The sequence below is a fragment of the Euprymna scolopes genome, chromosome 27 (assembly GCF_053919585.1).
Source record: "Euprymna scolopes isolate OS-2025 chromosome 27, ASM5391958v1, whole genome shotgun sequence".
Lineage (NCBI taxonomy): Eukaryota > Metazoa > Mollusca > Cephalopoda > Sepiida > Sepiolidae > Euprymna > Euprymna scolopes.
Window position 1 is genome coordinate 38,847,360 of NC_136508.1, and position 22,153 is coordinate 38,869,512.

The window sequence follows — 22,153 nt, forward strand, 5'->3', positions numbered from 1 at the left end:
CTTTCTAGACAAGAAAAAATCCAGGTTGTCCTCGATGGCCGTATGTTAAAACAACGCGATATTAATGCAGATGCGACTCAAGGGTCAATCTTTATTATTCCTTATATTCAAAAACTGGTCTGTTTAGAGGTATGTGTTGAGCAAAAAAAGACAAAAAGTGGTAGTAGGCAGGCAGGCTCGAATCCGTACCACAAAGGAGGAAAAGAATGTGGAACAAAAACGTGACGTCTTTGCCGTTGCGTCCATCGCCGAGCTGGAATTAAGGCTATTCACTCGAAAAGAGGGGATGACTTTCGAAAATGTCGGCGAAAAAAGCGACCTCTCCTTGTAGAAAAGATCCCAGTTGAGGGTGAAGGAATTAATGTTTTCAGCCAATTTTTCGATATTTGTCTTCGGAAGAGTCAACGTTCAAAACGATACTGATTTCATGAAAATCCGTCGCCTCTGTTGAAAGTTTTAGACATACATACATACATACATACATACATACATACATGCATACATACAATTAAACAGACAAGTGAGATTTATATTATAAATGACCTCTCTGCTAAAATTGTGTTTGAGACGAATATACTTGCTGATGGTACTATGCTCTATAATAGACATGAGGGGAAGAAAATCTAATCTACATAGATCCAAGACAATGATCCTAGAAAATGAGCTCCAGTCTATAGTGCAATAAGGCTGTAAATGGTTGGCAATGGCTTTTGGGACAAAATCACAGTGTAATAGCTGTTCTGATACTACGCTTCACTTTTTCTGACCTCAGTCGGTGGAGGAAAAATGTTTCATGACTGAGGCAATTTTTATTTTTGTTCTTATCCAGAGTTCCCCCTTTTGAGAAGCTAGATTTTCCCCACATTAAAAACCGACCTTGTATGTAACTCTGCCCTCGTAGGGAGGCAAGTAAATAGGTACATTTAATGCTACGAAAACTAAGCTTCTTTCCTTTAACCCTACCGGACTGACTTACCGATAGACCAGTAATTTCCAAAAATGCTATATATCGAGTTACCGCTAAACAGGTATTTTCCCAACCACATATTTTTGTGTTGTCAGGGAGCTACAAATAGCTACCCAATCGTGGCACCTCATCTGACCACATCTGTGCTGTGTGCATAAAGAAACACCTGAGATACAACAGACAACTCCCTGGAATATCTTACAAAAACAACCCCCAAAAGAAGGTGAAGACAAGGTTTTGGTACACCCACTGCAGAAAGTACCTGTGCATCAAGGAGGGCTTCACCTCTTTGGTATATACGTAAATATATAATGTAATTTTATTCACAAGGATTTTGTTTTCTTTTCTGGCTTAACGAAAACTTTATTTAGTATTATATTCACACAAATGTTGTTAAACAGCATGGAGTGTTTTTGCTGAATGAGATTTTATTGTAATTTTTCGATTTTTCGAATTGTCGTTCTTATTTTTTGGTAGAATCTGTGCAAGAAAGTTTCCTAGCCGTCTTCGTCCATCTGTTTTTTTTTTCTTTTTCTTTTTGCAAGTACTTTCAACTGAGTTTCATCAGTCGACCTCAGCCAGTTTTTGATTACTGTTTGGTTTAAAATCTGCATGCTTTGATATATTTCAGAAGTTTTTTTGTTTTCTCATTTCAGCTGAGGGTGTGCTGCTGATTGATGGACCCAGAGACCAGGGCGTGCAAGTGAAATCAAATGCGACTTTCTTTTGCAAAGTCTACGACACCAATTCGACTGGGCCAAATGACTGGGAACCTTTTATGATCAGCTGGACTTTTCAGCCTCTCGTTGGCAACCCGGAGACGATCATGGAAGTAGAAATACACAAGATGGAGTTTATCGAGCATTCAAATACTAACAACAATAAATACAGCACGTCGAATGGCTACGAATTACACATAAACTCAGTGAATTTTTCCGACGCTGGGAATTATACTTGTACACTGAATGTCTCACAGGAAATGGCCAGGGCATCTCTTTCTGTTCTGGGTGAGTTGAATTTATTTATTTTAATAAAATAATTACTATCTATACAGCGTTATCCGCGATGAAGTCTAATGTTTCTTAAACTTATACAAAAAAGAAATAAATTTTTAATTGTAAAAAGACAACTCTATTTATATTCTTAAACTAAAAATAAGTTATTTCCCTTTGTTTATTTTGATTTGTAGTGATAGTGGTAGTGGTAGTGGTAGGAAAACAGCGGTGCGTTTTTGGGGGGAGCAACAAACCATGACTGGGCTTTTAAACCATTTTTTTTGGTGGAGATAGAGGTCCAGGAATTTTTTTAATCAAGGCCTGATAACTGATTCTGGTTGGCTTTTGTCATGGCTAAAGTGCCTCTTCCAAAGATAGAAAGGTTTACTCCATTATTTATCTCTCCCCGCCTAGTGTACCAGCGAGTTGAGAGGCCTTTTTTATCTCCATTCGCAACTCGGGGAATGTGTTGGATAGTTTCAGAAGACAGGACATAATTTTTATAAATATTTGGTCATGGTTTAATTTAAATGAAAAAAGGGCTCCTGACGATGGTGTCTAATAGGCATTCAAGTTCTCTCCAGTAGGCATTCAGAATCAAAATTTATATGTCAGCTTAAATGCTATTCAGGTCCAACTTTTCAAATCGTTCAAGACAACTTCATATGTTAAACAAAATACATATTTAAATAAGAGTATTCCGGCAGTACAATCCGACCAGGGTTTACTTAAAAAAAAAAAAAAAAAACTATTGAAATGTTTTGCTCTCAATTCTTATATTTTTATGTTTTTTCTTCCAGAAATTGTGAAAAAAAATCCTATTTTTCAGTATTAAAAATCCTACAAAACATTTAATTTCTTTTCCTTTTGCATGCATGTGTTGGGTTAATCATAGTTACCTCCCCTTGATTTATTACATTACAGATATCCCTTCTTAGGATAATAACTCAATTTTTACGATAATGGATATTTTTCCAATCTGCATGTTATACCATTTAAAATTTAAGCGTGATGTGGATATCTATCCAGACTCGATCTGATGTATCATCTGATGTGTGTAAGATGAGTAATACCGGAAAATCTCCTAAAGTGAAGTTTCACCATTAAAGCTTAAATCCAAGACAGGTTCCATATTTTTCCACAGCTGGGAAATTCTTCAGATTTGAGTGTGGTTTGCTATTCTGATACTACCAATATCACCTTGGAGCATAGGCCCTGAACTGGCATCTAAGCTTCAGTCTCTGTCCCATCGACGAAATGTTGCATCCCTCTGCCTGTTCTACAAGTATTTTAGTGGTGAATGCTCTGACGAACTGCAATCACTTGTGCCCCCACGACGTGAGCACCCTCGACAAATCCAACAGGCTACTAAATCCCACCCCCACACTGTAGAGATCCCTAGATGTAAAAGATCTTTCTATTCCAATAGTTTCTTTCCCAGAACCGCAAGACTCTGGAATTCCATTCCAGGTCCCTGCTTCCCCAACAGTACTGACGTGCAGAAGTTCAAGTGTAATGTGAACCGACATCTTGCTGCCCAAATTCCTACATAGTACCCCAGTAGTTGTTGCCCCTGATAGTATCCCCCTACACCAAAGTGGCAATGTGCCTTGTTTGGGGTGAAAATGTAATGAAAAAAGAAGGATGGATTATCATTTTTTGTTTATGGTAAGAAGAATAGACTGGCTCCTATATGCTGGTCATCAAAAAAACTTGATCGAGTAACAAAGAGCCCACTGGCATCCGAGACTCTTACACTTGGTGAAGCTGCTGGTGCAGGTGTATTGATAGCTGTCATGCTGCAAGAGATTTTCAGACAACCCAAGTTGCAAAGCAGACAACGCATCTTTGGTAGAGACCTTAAAATCAACAAGTCATGTAAGTGAGAGACGTTTGCGAGTTGATGTGGTCAAAGTAAACTGTTGGCAAAGGCGAAAATCCAAATTAAATGGATCAGGGAATCGGAACAGGTCAAAGCAAACTGTTTGGCAAAGATAGGAACTTGGGTTAATAACCTGTTTTGCTTATTTGTTTGTTTGCTTTAACATTGGCTTATACCTTACACCAAAAGACACCAGTAATGTTAAAGTTGAAGTTATCGAACATGGTGGCTTTTTTCTATATATTTAATTATGCCCCTTGTCTCCAATGGATATTCAATATGGCGTCCAGCCAACAGTAATATGCATTTATCCTACGCTGTAGGAAGTACTAAGCGAACTAATTAATAATAGTTACCTCCCTTTGATTAACTAGATTGCAGATATCCCTTGTTAGGATTATAAATCCATTTTTACGACAATGGATATTTTTCCGATACTGTTATATTATTTAAAATTTAACTTTGATAGACAACGGACGAGCAAAAGAATCTCTACTTTATATATAAAAGGTACTTTTATGTATTCTCTATTAACTCCAAAACGGCTTGGCCGATTTTTTAAAAACTTTTACACAAATGTACTGGGAGTATTCTTAGATAGGTTTTGTATCGAAATGCTTCCAAAATCGATGATCGAAAAAATCCAAGTAAAGAAGGAACAGTCTGAGTTAGACAAAAGTTAACACCCTTATACAGCCTAACATCACAAGTGCATTTGAAAAGTTTTTTCACTGCACAAGCAGAAGGGCCCAGCGTATAAAATCAACAGTAGGTTCTTTGATAAGACAGGGGCGTTGAATGTTTTTTTTTTTAATTTAGAGAACAATTGAACTATGATACTTGACTTTTGTGTTTTAAACTTTAATTCAAGTCATTATAACAAAATAATTTTATAAAATCAACAGCAGGTGCTCTACTATGTAATGTAAATTTAAATATGATGCTTCATTCTGGTGTACCATGGTGGGTCCCCGACTAAAGCAGCATTTGATTGAAAATGGGAGATTGCATCAATTTCGATAACAATAAAGGTATTGGTAGTGTGGAGCATTTGTTGATCTTCATTCAATACTGGGAAAGGTTATATGTGCATACTAGACTTTTTAGCAGGCAAAAGTTATAGGCCGTTGACTTAGAATGAGTACTTTATGGCAAATTGATGGTTGAATATAGTTAAATTTGTGCTTATTTTTGTGTTAAATACTAATCGCTATTAATCCTTTACTTAATAATAATAATAATAATAATAATAATAATAATAATAATAATAATGTCAACATAAACTGGTGCCACATCAAATGGTCGTCAAGGAGTATAGAAAGATCAAGAAGAGAAGGCACTAACCCGACCTCCACTGATGAGTATCAAGAGGTCTGAGATGTTGGAAAAGATTGTTGCCATAAAAATTCCAGTAAGAACCAGTCACAAGCGGCTGTTGCGTTAATGCAAAGTCATTTACAAAGGTTATCAAAAAAAGGTGGAGAGTACTGGAAATCTGGGGAGGCTTGTGGTCACCCAAGCCCCAGGAAACACCACCGGTTGTAATCAGTAATCTCTGATGATTGCCTGTGTGAGAACTCCTAGTGAGTACAAATAATAATAATAATAATAATAATAATAATAATAATAATAATAATAATAATAATAATAATAATAATAATAATAATAACAGGTGTAGTTTTAATACAAAAAAAATGGAAATAAAACTGAAAATACAAAAACTCCCGGACAACGCCGGATATGTACAGATCGAATGTAATAAAAAGATGATGTGATAACAGGTGTCTGCTAGCTGAAACATTTTCACACAACTCATCATGTAAAACGATAATATAAATTTATGTCTCAACATCAAAGAAACTGCAGAAAATATAATTTTTACTTTTAGTAAAAGAAAGACGTGTACATCACTGCCACGCAATGAATTTGACAAGCCATTAATAATAAAACTTTTATACAAATTAGAAATGATGTCAAACGTTAATGAAATATTGTTATGCTGGATTTCAAGGCATGAAAAAAATTAGCAGAAACGATCATGCTGATAAACGACAAAATTGCCGCCCTAAAGAAAACAACCCTACAGCTTTATTTTAAAACGTTTTATTGAAAAAATCAATTCAGTTAACTTGATGATGTAGTAGAGCTGACATCTACTCAATGTAGCCGCCTTCAGCCTCAATCACAACCTCAATGCAGGTCTAGAACTGGCAGCATACCTTTTCTACAAGTGCTGACAGGAGCTCGGCGAATATTCAGTGGATGACGTCAGTTAGGTTGGCTTTGGTGTTGTGGGAGGTCATGTTGGTGATGTTCTCGACATATGACCAAACGAAGTCGGTGAAGGAGGAGGGCGAATGAGAGAAGGGTACAAAGTCCTAGCACTCTTTTATTATTTTTTTATTCAAATTTTCACCCTAAACAAGTCACAGTGCCACTTTGAAGTAGGGGGCTACTATCGGGGACATAAGTTGCAGAGCCATTATGAAAGGAAATAAGTAGCAAGATGTTTGTTCACATTACACTTGAACTTCTGCATGTCAGTACAGTGGGAAAAGCAGAATCCCGGAAGCGAGTTCCAAAATTTAGCAGTTCTGGGAAAGAAACTATTGGAGTAGAAGGCTTTTTTACACCTAGGGATCCCTACTGTGAAGAGGTGGGATTTAGCTGCTTATCGGGTTTGTCAGAGGTGTTCATGTCGAGGGGGTACAAGTGCTTGTAGTTCATCAGAGCATTCACTATTAAAGTACTTGAAGCAAACGGATGCAACATTTTGTCGATGTGACAGAGGCTGAAACCTAGATGACAGTTCAAGACCTATCATGTTGGCGACTCATTTTTTTTTTTTTTTACACAGTGATCACCACTTATCAAGGCCCGAAAGCCACTCAGGGATAAGGGTTATTGCAAGTACATTACGTTAGTGTGGAGATTTGATGAAGTGTTTACTTAAGGGGGCGGTTCATTAGGAATTTGTTAACATTGGACTTGAACACATCCAAGTTGTAGTCCTTTTTTGAACCTTGTCAAGAAGTGAGAGACAAGTAGCAGATGCACCAGCCCAAACGTGGCAAAAGTACTCCATACATGGGCGAATGGGGCCTTATAGAGATACAGGATACTTTCAAGCGTAAGTAGTTTTCTAGCACGGTAGAGAGAGCCCACCTTCTTCGCAGCAGCCTTGGCAATGCTCTCAATGTATCTATTCCAGTTCATGTTCCCTGTAAATGTTAGGCTGAGGAGTTTAAAGGAAGTACTTTCGGGTAATGTGTTCTTGGCCATTGCTATTCGTGGTAGAGAAGGTTTCTTGTAATTATTGAAGGAAACAAGCTTAATCTTGGCAGTCTTTCTGAAGCCAAACCTGGGACTCTTTGAACTTGTAACCTGGAGCTGAGTCCTGCTGCCACACCCAGGGTCTGATAGTGGCCACCTTATTGCACCAGAGGATCACCACACTCTTCAGCACATCCAGGTACACTGTGGTATTGAGTTTCAACCCAACTTTGAAGATGTGAGGTGGCATGATGTGGCCCTCACTTACAACAACAACAAAGACCATAACCGTGGATTATTCGATGTGTTGAGCTGTGCCCTCAAGCGTTAAACTATCCATTAAACCATATTTGCATTTTGAAGGTGCTAGCAATGGTCCTGTTGTTATAACATGGATCGGTAAAGAGCATGAGTTGTACAGCGGGGCATCTCTGATCTCACTCGTTGAACATTGTGTCACTTTCAGACATGATAGAAGGCTCCTATTGCTCTTGGGATTTGTACAAAACTGGCCAACTAGTAGATGGTTTGCAACAACAACAAAAAAACGAAAACTGGTTTTCATCAAACGGAAATGCAATCCTGTCGTTTTTTCTAGGGCGACAATTTCTCGTTCCACCCTGTAAAATGGATGTCTATGTGAAGTATAGTTTCTGAAAAGCAAAAATGTTTAATATTCCATATAGAGACTTAAACATACCTTACATGGTGATATTAGACAAGAAGGAGGAAGAAGCAACCTTAGTAGAAGTTAATGTATCCAATGATGCTGAGTTAAGCAGAGTTGAGAAGGGGGAAAGATAATGAAATATCAAGGCGTTATATACGACATGAAAAGAAACTGGAATCTTCAGAATGTCTTCATCATTCCAGTAATTATAGGAGCAACCGAATTTCCAAAGCCACCTGGCAAATATACCCGGCGAACTAAGTGTAAGAGAGCTAAAAACAATTGCACTTAAAAGGACAGTTAGAATCTTAAAAAGATCTCTCAGTTGGAAAGTCTGAGATAGTGAGTGAATGTCTGGTATCCGGAAGGATGTACCATCCCTAGCTAGAAAAAATAAGAAAATTAAAAAAATAGATAAATAAATGCAAAAACATAAGAGAACACTGCATGAGAAAGTAATGGATAAAACATGATCAAAATTTGTTTCAGCAAACCAAAAATATAAAGTTTTTTTCTTTGGTTTTCTGTTTCCATATCCAGAAATGAATTAATATTATCCAGATTAAAAAAAAGTTGATATGCTGGTTATTTATCTTCCCCACACAACAAGAAATGTGACACCAGGGTCGGAAAGTAGGATCGAATAGTCTGTGACACTGAGGAGGAGCACTCTGACCTACAAAAGATGCTTGGGATGCCCTGTCGGCATTTCCCAGTAGGGGCGTTTCAGACGATTGGCAATAAACAAACCAGTTTCTCAAAAAAAAAAGAAGGCTATGTTTGGGAGAGTAGACCTCCTAGAACTGCACAGGGCTAGCAGCATACCACAATCAACAGGGAAAAGACCATTTCGGAAATGGTCTAGAATCTGTTGATTTTGGTACTGAGAGAAAGAATTCCCCCGGCTGGAGCTGTTGATATGCTGTAAAACGAAACAAAAAAAACTGTTTGTTCTTATTTAATTGTGACTTGTTTGCAGTCCACAATTACAATCATAATAATTTCAAACGTTGAGAAACTAGAAATCTTAAAGTTTCTGCTTGAGCCATTCATCAGATGATGAAGAAATAGTCATGCCTCTTTCTTAAGGCTCATTGCATATAAAACATTCCCAACCTGTACATAGTCCATAGTACTCCACAAATTGGAGCAGATGCCTTCCCATTATGCTGTTCTCAGGCTCAGATCATCAGGATTTTGATAGACAGCCTTTGACAAAGTTTGGCATAAAAATCTTTGTCAAACTCAAAAATTTTTCTGTTAAACACAAAAATCTTTCTGTAGAACTCCAAAATCTTTCTGTCAAACTCAAAAAATTTTCTGTCAAACTCCAAAATCTTTTGTCAAATTCAAATTTTTTTCTGTCAAACTCCAAAATTTTTCTGTCAGACTTTGGAATCTGTAGAATTTTGAACGGAACCCTTCATTTAATCCATGTAGGTTGCATGTTCCTGCTTCCTCAGTTATTTCATTTCTATCTATATCTGTTCTGTCTTTCCTTCTTCTCCTTTACCTAGTTTCTGGCTTTCAAATCCTTTTTTTTGCCTCCGACCATACAGAATGAAAAATAAAACTGAGGAGACCGCTAGAGTGCTACTGTAACCACCAAAATAAAATAAGAGAACGCTTCCAGAGCACTACCAAATCACTCTTTCGAGTTTCTTGACACCCCTTCCTCCTTTGAAAAAAGATAGTCTGAAGAGAATGTTAAGCAAGGATAAATAAAAGCAAGCATCTCATAATTTCGAATGCCAATGTCTGATGATGTAACAAAGTCCGGACGCTTGTTCGGCAGCAGCAGCAGCAGCAGCAGTAGCTGTACGGCAGTCAAAATATGTAAATGACCAAGCAGTGTGCGCGGTGACATCGCAGCGAGGAAGGAGGAAAGGAAAAAATTATAAAAAAAGAAATGAACGTTTCACACATGGCCTGAGAGCGACAGGAAAAGACCTATCCTAAACATGGCCGGACAAAGAAAGAGTACCACATGTTCAATACAGTAGAGTCTTGTTAAGCACATTAATGTACAAGAAAACTTTTGAACAAGAGACAAGGCGTTATTGTGGAAGTACCTGTAAATAAATGTCTGTTGTTTCCACTGAAAAAAAGTGAGTCGAATTCTTTCCTTGTCTTTGTTTCCTTGTCTTTGTTTCCTTGTGACTGTCAACATGTGGATCTCGAGTGTTCACATGTAACGACAATGTTACAATGAGATATGTTCGGGTTCAATTTTAGAAGATAAACTCTCAGGTGTTGCATCCTCCATCGGGGAGGAAAGTTGGTTTATTGCCAATTGTTTGAGTTACTCCTACTGGCGAATACAAACGAGTCCGTTTTCAGTTATTTTTTTGTACCTGAGCAGAGTACCTCTCCTTTTGGGGTAATTAGTTATATTTAGGGCCGTGACAACAGCATATTCTTTTCATTGTTTTGACTTTTAAGGATATATCCGTTAATATCTTATATGTTTTTATAAAGACTGGTGTGGTTCTCAGTTGATGATCTGTGTGGGATATATTCTCGAGAGTCAAAAGAATGAAAAGAATATGCTGTTGTCGCAGCCCTAGTTATGATACAAAAGAGTCCGTTTTCAATTATTTTTTGTACCTCAGCATGGTACCTCTCTTTTGCGGGGGTAGTTAGTTTTCCCTAATTTCCGGTTTGTATTACAATTTTCTGGAGTTGAAAGCAAGTACATACCAACTGAGGTACTGAAAGTACACTTGGTCCATTAAATAACCTGTTCAGATTTTAACAGCAGAGTATCCAAGGAGACTTGATTCTGACATACAGCATTATCAACAGGAATTTCCGTCAGAGGTCGCAATGATGACTAACATATCCAGGTTTAATGCGACATTAAAATAAATCATTCAGATTTAGATGCAAATATTTTCAACCTGTTTTTTGACATGGCTTGTTGAACATTGCTATATTTTGCTAAATAAATTTTTATTTGATTAAATTATGAATTTTTCATGCCAAATTCCAGTTTCAAAAAGAAAATCACAGCTATCAAAATGCATATCGCATCTGTCTAATTTGATAGCCTGGCGACGAGAAGAAAAAAATGACATCTGGACAAAACAATTAAAAAAAACTAAAATAATTCATAAATTCACGTTGGAATTCAACAAACATTTTCCTTAATATTGATCCGTTGCTATTTGCCTTGAAGAGATCTCAGATGAACAGGTTCATAATGATCAAACGTCTTGGATAATGAGGAATGAACTCTGCAAAATCCTTTCATTGGATTCACTCATCTGTAATCACGAAAAAATAACAGAGCGAAGAATCAACAAAAAAAGGAATCATTTCTTGGGACCGTTTTTTTTTTAAACTGAATAAATGTATGGAAGGTCAGAAAATGCAGAAATGTGATGGTAATAATTAATTACAGGCTGAAAACAAGTGATAGGGATTCTGGATGGATGTCCTCAAAATAATCAAAGGCAATGGCTAATTAGAGATTTCTGTTGCTATATATTTTTAACTACAAAAATTTTTCTTTAAATCCCCCCGTTTTTTATCATACAGAATAAATAAAATAAAAATATGTTTGCAGAAAAAATGAGGTAAAAAGAAATATTGAAAAAAAGGATCCATCCTGGGTCCAACTCTCTTTCTGATCTACATCAATCAAATTCTAAGATCTTTTGCAGACATTTATACTGATGACACTACCATATGTGGCAACATTTCAAAGGCCGTGTCACGTTGATACAATGGTAACTTTATCAGCTTTAAATGCTAGAGTTTTGCTTTCGGTTTCGATTCTAGCTGATGGCACCCGAATATTTTTTTTTTTACTTTTGAAATCACGACTCTATAATAATATATATGAAATCTGGACAAATTAAAATAACATATTTAAACGTATATTATGGCCGGACAAAGTCGGGCGGCACCTCGCTAGTATAACTTAAGAAATAGGCTAAGATAACTACAAAAAGATGCTAATAAACTTGTTCTATTACGATGCTACATTTTTGAGATAAGGATTGATTATTCATGTTTTTTAGACTCTTCGGACTACTGTTCTCATCTTTAGTTATTTTAACGTTTGTTCGATCATATGCATGTCATGTTGGTACAGTGGTAACGTCACCAGCTGTGAAAGCTAGAGTTTTACTTTCGGTTTCGATTCTTGCTGCTGGCACCCAAATGCTTTTTTTTTACTTTTGAAATCACAATTTTATAATAATATATATGAAATCTAGACAAATTAAAATATCATTTTTAAGCGTATTTTACGACCCCGTCTGTTAGTAATTCATAAATTCACGTCGAAATTCAACAAGCATTTTTCTTAATGTTGATCCGTTGCTATTTGCCTTGAAGAGATCTCAGATGAACAGGTTCATAATGATCAAACATCTTGGATAATGAGGAATGAACTCTGCAAAATCCTTTCATTGGATTCACTCATCTGTAATCACGAGAAAATCACAGAGCGAAGAATTAACAAAAAAAGGAATCATTTCTTTGAGCCGTTTTTTAAAGACTGGATGAATATATGGAAGGTCAGAAAAGACAAAAATGTGATGGTAATAATTAATTACAGGCTAGAGGCAAAATTAATACGGCTTCTTGAGAGGATGCCCTAAAATATTCATATGCAATATCTGATTATAAATTTCTTTGGCTATATATATATATATATATATATATATATATATATATATATATATGTGTATTAAACATACACAAAAAATAATTTCTCCATTTTTTTTATCATGCAGAATAAAAAAATATGATTGCAGAAAAAGTGAGGTAAAATAAAACAGTAGGAAAAACAAAAATATTTAAGGAAAAAAAACAAAAATATTTAAGAAAAAAAAAGAAAAAAAAACAATATTTAAGAAAAAAAACAAAAAAAACACAAATATTAAAGAGAAAAAAAAGAAAAAAATTAAGAAAAAAAACAAAAAACAAATATTTAAGAAAAAAAAGAAAAAACAAACAAAAATATTTAAGAAAAAAAAGAAAAAACAAACAAAAATATTTAAGAAAAAAAAAGAAAAAACAAACAAAAATATTTAAGAAAAAAAAAGAAAAAAAACTGGAGGAAATTGGATGAAAATAAGGAAAAATGTGGAATTGAAAAAATTGGAAAGAAAATATGATATAAAAGAAAAAATCATCTTTCAAATTCCTCAACTTAACATTCACAGGCAACATGAACTGGAACAAATACAATGAGGACATTGCCAAAGCTGCTGCAAAGAATGTAGGATCTCTCTACCATGTTAGAAAATCCACTACTAGTCTTTCCCTCTTAGCCGGGGTTCATAAAACGATCTCCAGTCTAATATCAACCTAAGCTCCAACCTCTGTCCCATCACACTCTCAACCAAGCTCCAACCCCTGTCATATCACCATAATGTTGCATTCCTATTCCTGTCTTACAAGTATTTTAATGAAATGTTCTCTGAAGAACTAATTACACTGGTAACCCCACAACGTACATGCCCCCCCAACAAACATGTTTAGCAGCAAAATCCCACCTCCACTTAGATACTAGAAAATTATCTACTCTATTAACTTCTTCCCTCAAACTGCTAGATTTGCTTCCAAATTCCCTGATGGTACTGACATGCAGAAATTAAATGTAATGTAAACAGACATCTTGCTTATCTCCTTACATAGAGAATTATCCATTGTAGTTAGAAATACCTATACAACTAGTTAGGTCAGCAAAGTAGAATGAAAAATCAATTAAGGACTGTTGTTTGTGTTGCCAGGAAAACGTGTTGGGGTCATATGTAATACGTAAAATCCATGTGAAAAAACATTCCCATGTTTGAGCACGTTCTGACGTCACAAAGAAAAATAGATTTAATATATTCATTTGTTAGAGTTCGAAGTTAAACAGCAGAGAAGAGTTCAGAGTTGAGTTCGGAACAGCCAGAGTAGGAGAGTTAGCCTAAGCCCCTTTCAGTAGCAAGGCAAAGAGGGGACAAAATGTAGGAACCTAACGCGACATCGAATACTTGACCATTCTCATCACCAGCTGAAATAAATGTTTTCATATTGTTTGTAAGCTTTCGTCTTTGTGGTTATTTCAACCGCAAGCTAATGTGTTTTTGTCTTCGTCTTGTAAAAGAATTTTATAGTATCCCCCCTTCCAAAGTGTTGTCTGTCCCCAACATCAATAATGTATCCTTTCCTGTGTTTAAAAAGAACTGTCCACTTCACATCCGTTCACATCTTTCTCACCCTCCTATTAATAATATGAACCCTCCAAGAAATTGTCTCATTGCGGTCGTCACCGTATACGCCGTTATATAAACGATGTCACGGGTCGTCTTCGTTATATGCCGCTTTATGAATACCCCCACCCCGTCATAAACCCTAGCAACACAACAATTAGTGTTGGAATGATTAATTGGAATCAGAAATCACAAAAATTGGAACTTTTGTGGGAATCTGTATTGGAACCACAAAAATTTGTGTCTAGTTTTCAATGCCAAAAACGATTATCTTAATTGTTGTTTGTTTTAAACTTAATTTTCCACTGTTAGTACTAATGATAAAATGATAAATAATTATTGATTTCATTTATTGATTTTATTTATTGATTTTAAACTATGAGTGAAACCAAAGTTTATAGATCACCCCTAACTTTCACAAGATTATATCACGTTTGCAAAAATATATGCGCATATAACATGGTTTTTATGTACAGCATAATCATCTTCACACACCGGTTCCCGCTGGATCACCGAAGTTAAGCAATGTTGAGCCTGGTCAGTACTAAATGGGTGACCATTTAAGACTTCCAGGTGCTGTATATGTTCTCCGCTTATCTCGGCATTGTTTCCAGTCGTCTTGGTCTTCTCCTTGCCACTGGACTCAAACAGTGCCGATTCAGGAGAGATGTGGTTGGAGATTGCGCAACCCTTGCCTCACAATTACATGTGCAGCTGCGCCTACAGGAGATATCCTTTGCTTTCGAGACTGAATGGAGACATCGAATAATATATATTATCATATTACATGGTGTTTACAGTAATCTGAAAATTTTAAAAAGGCAACAAATAGCTAAATATTTAAAGATTTTGAAAGAATCGTAGCTAGAATTGATAATTGTATCAGAATTGGGAATTTAGAACAGAATCAGTAATTGTATCGGAATCAGGAGAAAAATATTGGAATCATCGCATCACTTATTATTATTAATTACAGGTTGGAAACAAAATTGATAGGACTACATTTGTCCCAAACATTCAATATAGCTACTAACGTCTTTGAGCCTTAGCAGATATTTAAAACGATTCTTCGCACTCTTGTTTTGATGCCAGGGATTTAGATTGTCCATCAATGACCAATATTTCCTTGGTCAACGATTCCTTGGAATTATTTTACAATTATGTCAAGGTCATCATTAATATTTTCATAATCGTTTCGTAGTTAGATATTTGTAGGTGCTTTTTTAGGGATTCCAGTTCAGGAGGAGATATTTCGGGAGAGCTAGTTGTGGAAAAACATTTTTAATAGTAATGGGAGGATTACAATATTTTTCACATTCCGATACAATTACCAATCTCGTGCTCATTTCTCAATTCCAATACCAGTACCGATTCCGATTACCCGCCGTCACTCGAATCAATTAATAATAATAATAATAATAATAATAATAATAATAATAATAATAATAATTATGTTTTGACCCCCTGGCCATGCTTGCCATAGTTAACCAGATATTACGCTATGATCACAGCCCAAAGGGCCACAACATTACAATAGTAACATGTTCAAAAATTACGAAAAACGATGAGGAAGAAAAATAATTATTAATGGAAAAAGAAATTTGTTAAAGGAAGCAAAATCACTATATTATGCTTACTAAAAGGGGAGATAATTGGCAGGGGAGATAATTGGCAGGGGAGATAATTAATTTTATTATTGGAATCCTTTGAAATGAGTAATTTATACATTTATTTATTTATTTATTTATTTGCGGACTGTTATACTCATCTTCATAGTTGTTTCACAACGTTTCGGCCAACTATTCCTCTGGGTTTCGTCAGGTGGTTATCCTATCCCGTCGTGGTTAACCACCTGATGAAGCCCAGAAGAATAGTTGGTCGAAACGTTGTGAAAAAACAACTATGAAGATGAGGATAACAGTCCATAAATAAATAAATGGAGATAATTAATTCTTGTTGCTTATGTCACGTGACGAACGTAATTAAAAATGTCGGACAAAATTTATTCCTCATATAAACTGTATCGGAAACAGTTTTTCATTGATAACTATTTTTCTACCTCATCGTTTTCTGTCATTTTTGGGTTTGTTACTATTTGCGACATGAAAATTACACAGATACTATTTGTTTTGCTTAAAATTCAATATTCTTTCGTCTGCATAATATAGAGGCCCCAAATTAAGTTTATGAAAATCAATAAATGTTCTACCGATGTCCAACTGTGAAACTAATATTTCAGTGAAAATTCGGTGCAAAAGATATTTCTATTGAACAACCAGGCAATTAAATTAAATTTACCACGAATATCCTCTATATTAAACGACATAGAAGCTTCTTTTCTTTTTTTAAATTAATCGGACAAAATCTAAAACTAATAATGATCGCAACAGATGTGAGTCGTCCAAGAATATTTGGAAACAAGAAGAGCCAAAATGTAATCAATAATAAAAACAAGAATTTCCTTTGGGTGATTCGAACTACTATTCATATCTTGGTAGTTAGTTTTACAACATTTCCACTAGTGATGGGAGCATTCCAATACAATTACCGATTTTGTAATACATTCCTGACTCCGATACAATTTTCGATTCCGATTTTTTAAATTTAGTTATAGAGTTATTGTTTTGTTTTTTAATTTTCAGATTACAGTAAAAACTTATTTAATATGCGCACGTATTTTCACAAGCGTAAAAATACACCTTTGAGGGGGTGGTCGCTGATCTGTAGATTTTAGTCTAATTGGGGGTTCAAAATTAATGAATTATCCTTTCGTCGTTATCGGTACCAACAATAAAAGAGTAAGTTAAATTTTTTTTTTTTTAATCGTTTTTGGCATCGAAAAAAATAGGCACACATTTTCCAATTCGATTCCGATACCTTCAAAAGTTCTGATTTTTCTGATTCCCAATTTTGATTAATCGTTCTCAACACCAGTTTTTGACTGATGTAACCTCCGACCTTCTTCACATGCATCTTTTTGATCTTGTGATTCTTTATGTCGAACTTTGTGAAAATAACAAGCAACATGCGAACAATAATCGAAATAATCGGAATAATATCAATTATCGATCCTAAGATCGATTAATTAATCAATAAATTATCAATCCTAAGATCAAACATTCCAAGACAAGAATTGCTTTTGAATACTATCTAGCCTAGTCAACGTTTTTCGGGGTGAGAATCCTGTGTGCCAGTCACCATTTTTTTTTTTCTAAAACAAAGACATCATTTTTCTGTTGATGCAGATACTGTTACATTGCATCTTGAAGAAGAGCGGATCTCATGTTTTCTTCAATATCATGATCGCAATTCTTTGGCCAAGATTTTTTTTTTCTTTCTTTCTTCCATGTCTCTCGACACAAATGAAATTTTATTAATATTGTTATTATTTTGTATTTTTTTTATATAAATAAAAAAATGTTTTAAAATTGGGTTTAAGTGGGAACAACCCCCTCCTCCCCACACACACACATAAATACAAATTTAAAAGATGCTGGCCGAGAGAGAAATCTTTTAAAATTTCCAATAGAGACGAGATGGATCAACCAACCTCATCATCTCCCCTTCTTTTTGAGTTGGTCTTCTGCCTAAGTTTTTTGTTCATTTTCCCAATTGTATTATTTTTTTCCTGTGAATAAAAAAAATAAATGCCTCAAAGTGTAGTATCTGTTCTTCAGATGCTGCACTTTCATTTCTTGTTATCTTTCGGTGGATGAATAGTTCTTCACGATTAAGACAATTTTTTTATTTTTGTACCTTTTCTCCACGTTAAAAAACGACCCTGGTGTCTAACTCTGTTCCGTGGGGAGGCATTGTAAATAGGTACAATATCATGATCAAATAAAATGTTTTTGTTATTGAAAACAAATCAAGAAATTATAAAAACTACCATTCAAGATTGTCTCTCGTCGTCCCCTAATGGTTGCCTCTCTGCAAGGGTATATTCTCACTATGGAACAAAAGTTAGTGAAACAACACAAAGAAAATAACTAGATCCCGAATTTGGAGAAGGGCCATTTTATTATTATTAGTCTGTTGACTCTGCCTACTTTTCTGCTAGTGGCAGAGAGAAGAAATATCGGATGTACAGATTTCTGGGCCCTGGGCCCTTTATTTAATCGATTCGTAAGTCATTTCTTATCGTACCTTAATCTTTCAGCTCAATGCATTAATCCTATCTCACGCAACATCATTGTCTTCTAGTTCATATTCTTACAAAGGGAAATGGTCCCTTCCGAACGGCAAACTGATCCCCATCTAACTTTCATTTTCTCCTTACATGCTAACGTTTTTTCCTGCGAATTAAGAATCATCAAATAAGTACTAGCGGACATACCCTCACTATTTAACAATACATTGTATGTAGAAAGTGTAGATTCCACAACGTTATAGTAGAACTCCATAACACAATAAAAATTGCAATCGAATTTCTTGTAAAATTTCACTCAAGTTATTTTATATTAGCATCGGTTTTGGAATCATCAATTCATATCATATGAATCAGATTTTGGTTTCCCCAAATTCAGAAAACTTCTGAACAACCTCAATATGATGATGATCCAAAATAAGCTGTAATTTATTGTTTTAGCTTTTCTGGCCATGAGAACAATCTAATAAGACTAGACTAACAGTTACTTGATGCATAAATACCTTTTTCCAAAATTACTGGATTCGACATTAAATAAACTGAAAAGGGTTGATATGGCGTAAAACAGAACAGTCAAACCAAACATCAACTCCATAACATGTCTGGATACCCCAAACACTAAAGATTGTGGTAGACTGGTTTGGGGGCATATGATTCAGCTGCATCATGATTGATATAAAACCTTTAAATCAGATCACATAAAAAACAAAACAGGTGTAACATGTTGCATGGTGTTGCTCATGGCAAAGTTTGGGTCACTAGTAGCACCTTAAATGCCGAAACCTGTTTATGATCCAAAATAATCCATAATTTATTATTTTATCTTTTCTGAACACGAGAACAATCTAATAAAACTAAACCAACAGTTATAAAGAGTTTTTTTTTTACTTTTACGACTTGCAAATATGTGGCCATATGACAGGTTTTAATTTTTTTGCATGTTGCCTTGTATAAGAGACGTTCCCAAATCATGTCTCTTATTTTTTTATTCCATCCGAATGGATCAGAGAGGGATCGCAAATTCATTTATGTGGTCGTATGACAGGTTATCATGTTTTATGAGCAGCCACCAAAAGGCAAACCCATACAAGCCATGAAAACCTGTCTACAACTGGACAGTCACACAACATACAAAATGGTGACAAGACATAATCAAACACATGTGTAAATGTAAAAGCTAAGTTATTCAAAGCTTTACATCACCATTTGAATTCTTCAATAAACTTAACCATAGAAAAAAAATTGTATAGAGCTTTGTTTTCAATCGTATCTCCAAACATACAGACATAGAGAGGCACTACAGATAGGATAGATTATTGATTTGTTAAATATAATCTACAGAAGTAGTCTTCCTTGAAAGCGATCTTTTGTCTAAATACAGGAACTTTCTGGCGGACACAATTATCCTTCTTCGTACATAGCTACACACAATTATCCCTTCGTACATAGGTAGCCACAACTAGCTCTTCATACACAGCTAAACATAATTAGCTCTCGATATATGGCTAGACACAACTAGCCTTTCATACACAACTAGACACAACTAGCCCGTCGTATGTGGCTAGACACAATTAGCCCTTAATACACAGTTAGACACAACCAGCCTTTCACATTCTTGTTGACTTTCAACCATAAAAAATTCTGACTCGAATCGTTATTATCTTCTCCATAAAATTACAACGTGATTTCTCAGAATGTTCGATTTTTTTTATCTTTATTTAAAATTCTCCATAACACGATGACGACAATTTTCAACAAGTCAGCTCTTGAATTGTATAAACAATTCTCCAAAACATGCCGATGCCAACTATAAAAACATCCGACTCTCGTTTCGTAACTAAAACTTCTTCATAACGTGACGATTCTAACTCTTAACTAGTCCAACCCTCGACATGATCACATTAATTTTACTCTTGTTGAAAATAGCATATAATCTTAAAAAGAAAAAAAATTGACAACACTCCCACAATCATTCGCGTTATTAACACTTCTTGACTTCGCAGTGGTCTCTTCGCTGCCAAACAGTCAACTCTTTATCCTCCGCGGTACGTCCTTTTTATCGCAGCCACTCGTCTCATATGCAAATCCTATTTTGAAACCATATTCCCTCTTGAAAGTGATCTCTTGTCCAAGTACAAAAAATTACTGGGGGACAGACAGAGAGACGAAAAGTAGAATAGATTATTGTTTTTATTCGATTTACTCAACAAGAGTTATCTCCCCTTGAAAATGATCTTCTTTTTAAATACATGTATTTCCTGTGGGACAGAGAGGGAGACTGAAAGTCAAAAAAAAAAAGATTGTTTTTAATCAATTTGATCAGCAAGAGTCATCTCCCCTTGAAAGTTATCTTCTGTTTAAATAGAGGAACTTCTTTACTGGGTTTCTCTTTCTTGAATGTTGTACGTGACGACAGGTTAATGAATTTAAAGAGGTTATAATTAGAAAAGGTTTTATGGGGTTAAATGCCAGGTTGACTACAGCTAATCAAATCTTGTACACAAGCACGAAAAGGCGATAAACGTCTTATAAATAAAAGAAACGCTAATAGAAAAATAATGCACGAATTGTGACTGCGACTTAGTGTTTGGTTTATGGCTTGTACAAGTCGCAGAGTTTCTGATTAAGTTTTCATCTAGGTGAAAGAGTGCCAGAAGGTCCATTAAGGTGGCAGGGGGTGAGATATAATGTGTGATGACAGGAAGTGTTGAATTCTCAGGCGTTAATAACTATAGACGCTTGCTTCAGGGTTCATATATATCAAAGCGAATTTGAAACCCGTGCCAACAGAGCATTCTGTGAAAAGCATCAGAATGTGTATCATTTACTAAAGTCTATTATTATGATTCTTGTCTTATAGGACTTTTTTTTTTCAAATTTGTAGCTGGGAATGAGGCATCCTGTCCGATGCCAGACATTCATTCACTATCTCATACATTCCAACCGAAAGATCTTTTTAAGATTCTAACCATCCCTTTAAGTGCAGCTGGTTGTATCTTTCTTTCACTTAGTCCAACGAGTATATTTCTCAGGTAGTATATATATATATATATATATATATATATATATATATATATATATATATATATATATATATATATATATATTATGTAATTGAGAAGTCGGTAATTCTTCATATACCGCTAAAGTTTAAGTCAAAATAAGATGACCTAATTTGTAAGTTTCAAAATTACCAGTTTTTGTAATCGAGCATTCATATATTGTTTTAAGAAAATCAAGACAACAAAGATCGGATTGATAGCAACAAGTTGTGTATTTTCATTGTACGTTACAATCGTTTCGTAACCGTTCGGACAATTTCAAACCTTATATCGTTTGAAAATATTGACCAGAACGCCATCTCTTCAGACGTTAAGAAAACACTATTTAATCAACAATCCTGTCCTGTACTGTAATAAAACTTTACCTACATTTCTTCCTTCCGAGTTTTTACTGTTTTCACAAGTAAAAAAAACCCGGAAGGAAGAAATACAGCAAGTGAATTCATAAACGAAAAAAAAAATAATTGCAGTAGATAGACAAACTTACGAGCTTAGAAAGTCTTTCGCAAATGATATTTCTTTTGAATTAAAAAAAAAGTCTATCTTTAAAAAAAAAAATGTACATAAACTGTATTTCTGTAGACGTTAATATAGCAAATCAGTTTCGTTGCCTGATAGTAAAAAAATGCGAGTCAATAGAAGAATAATGTTATTCTCCTCCCTTCTCTCCCAGGGGGGGGGGAGGAAAGATGACATCGAAAGTATTTAGTTGTTGTAACATTGTATTTGATTCTTTTTTTTAACAGCTATCTTGTTGCACCTTCGTGCAGCAATACTCAGTTTACGATCGACAATCAAAGAGGAAATAGAGACGCATGCAACAAAGTGCAAAAAAAAAACTGTGGCTGTTCTTGCTTTCATCAACAATAGTATGAGGTGGTAGTGGTGGAGGGCGTCTCATCTCTTTTGGCGACATATTAATGTATGTATAGAGAAACCTGT

General features: G+C 35.2%; 1 protein-coding gene across 1 annotated transcript in view; it reads left to right on the forward strand.

The window, feature by feature from the left end:
- LOC145248700 (fibroblast growth factor receptor 2-like) overlaps positions 1-22,153 on the forward strand; it is a 380,337-nt gene that overhangs the window by 17,418 nt on the left and 340,766 nt on the right. Inside the window, exon 2 of the mRNA XM_080110355.1 lies at positions 1,624-1,974. Within this exon, the coding sequence (XP_079966481.1) occupies positions 1,624-1,974 (351 nt within the window). The remainder of the gene's footprint in view (positions 1-1,623; positions 1,975-22,153) is intronic.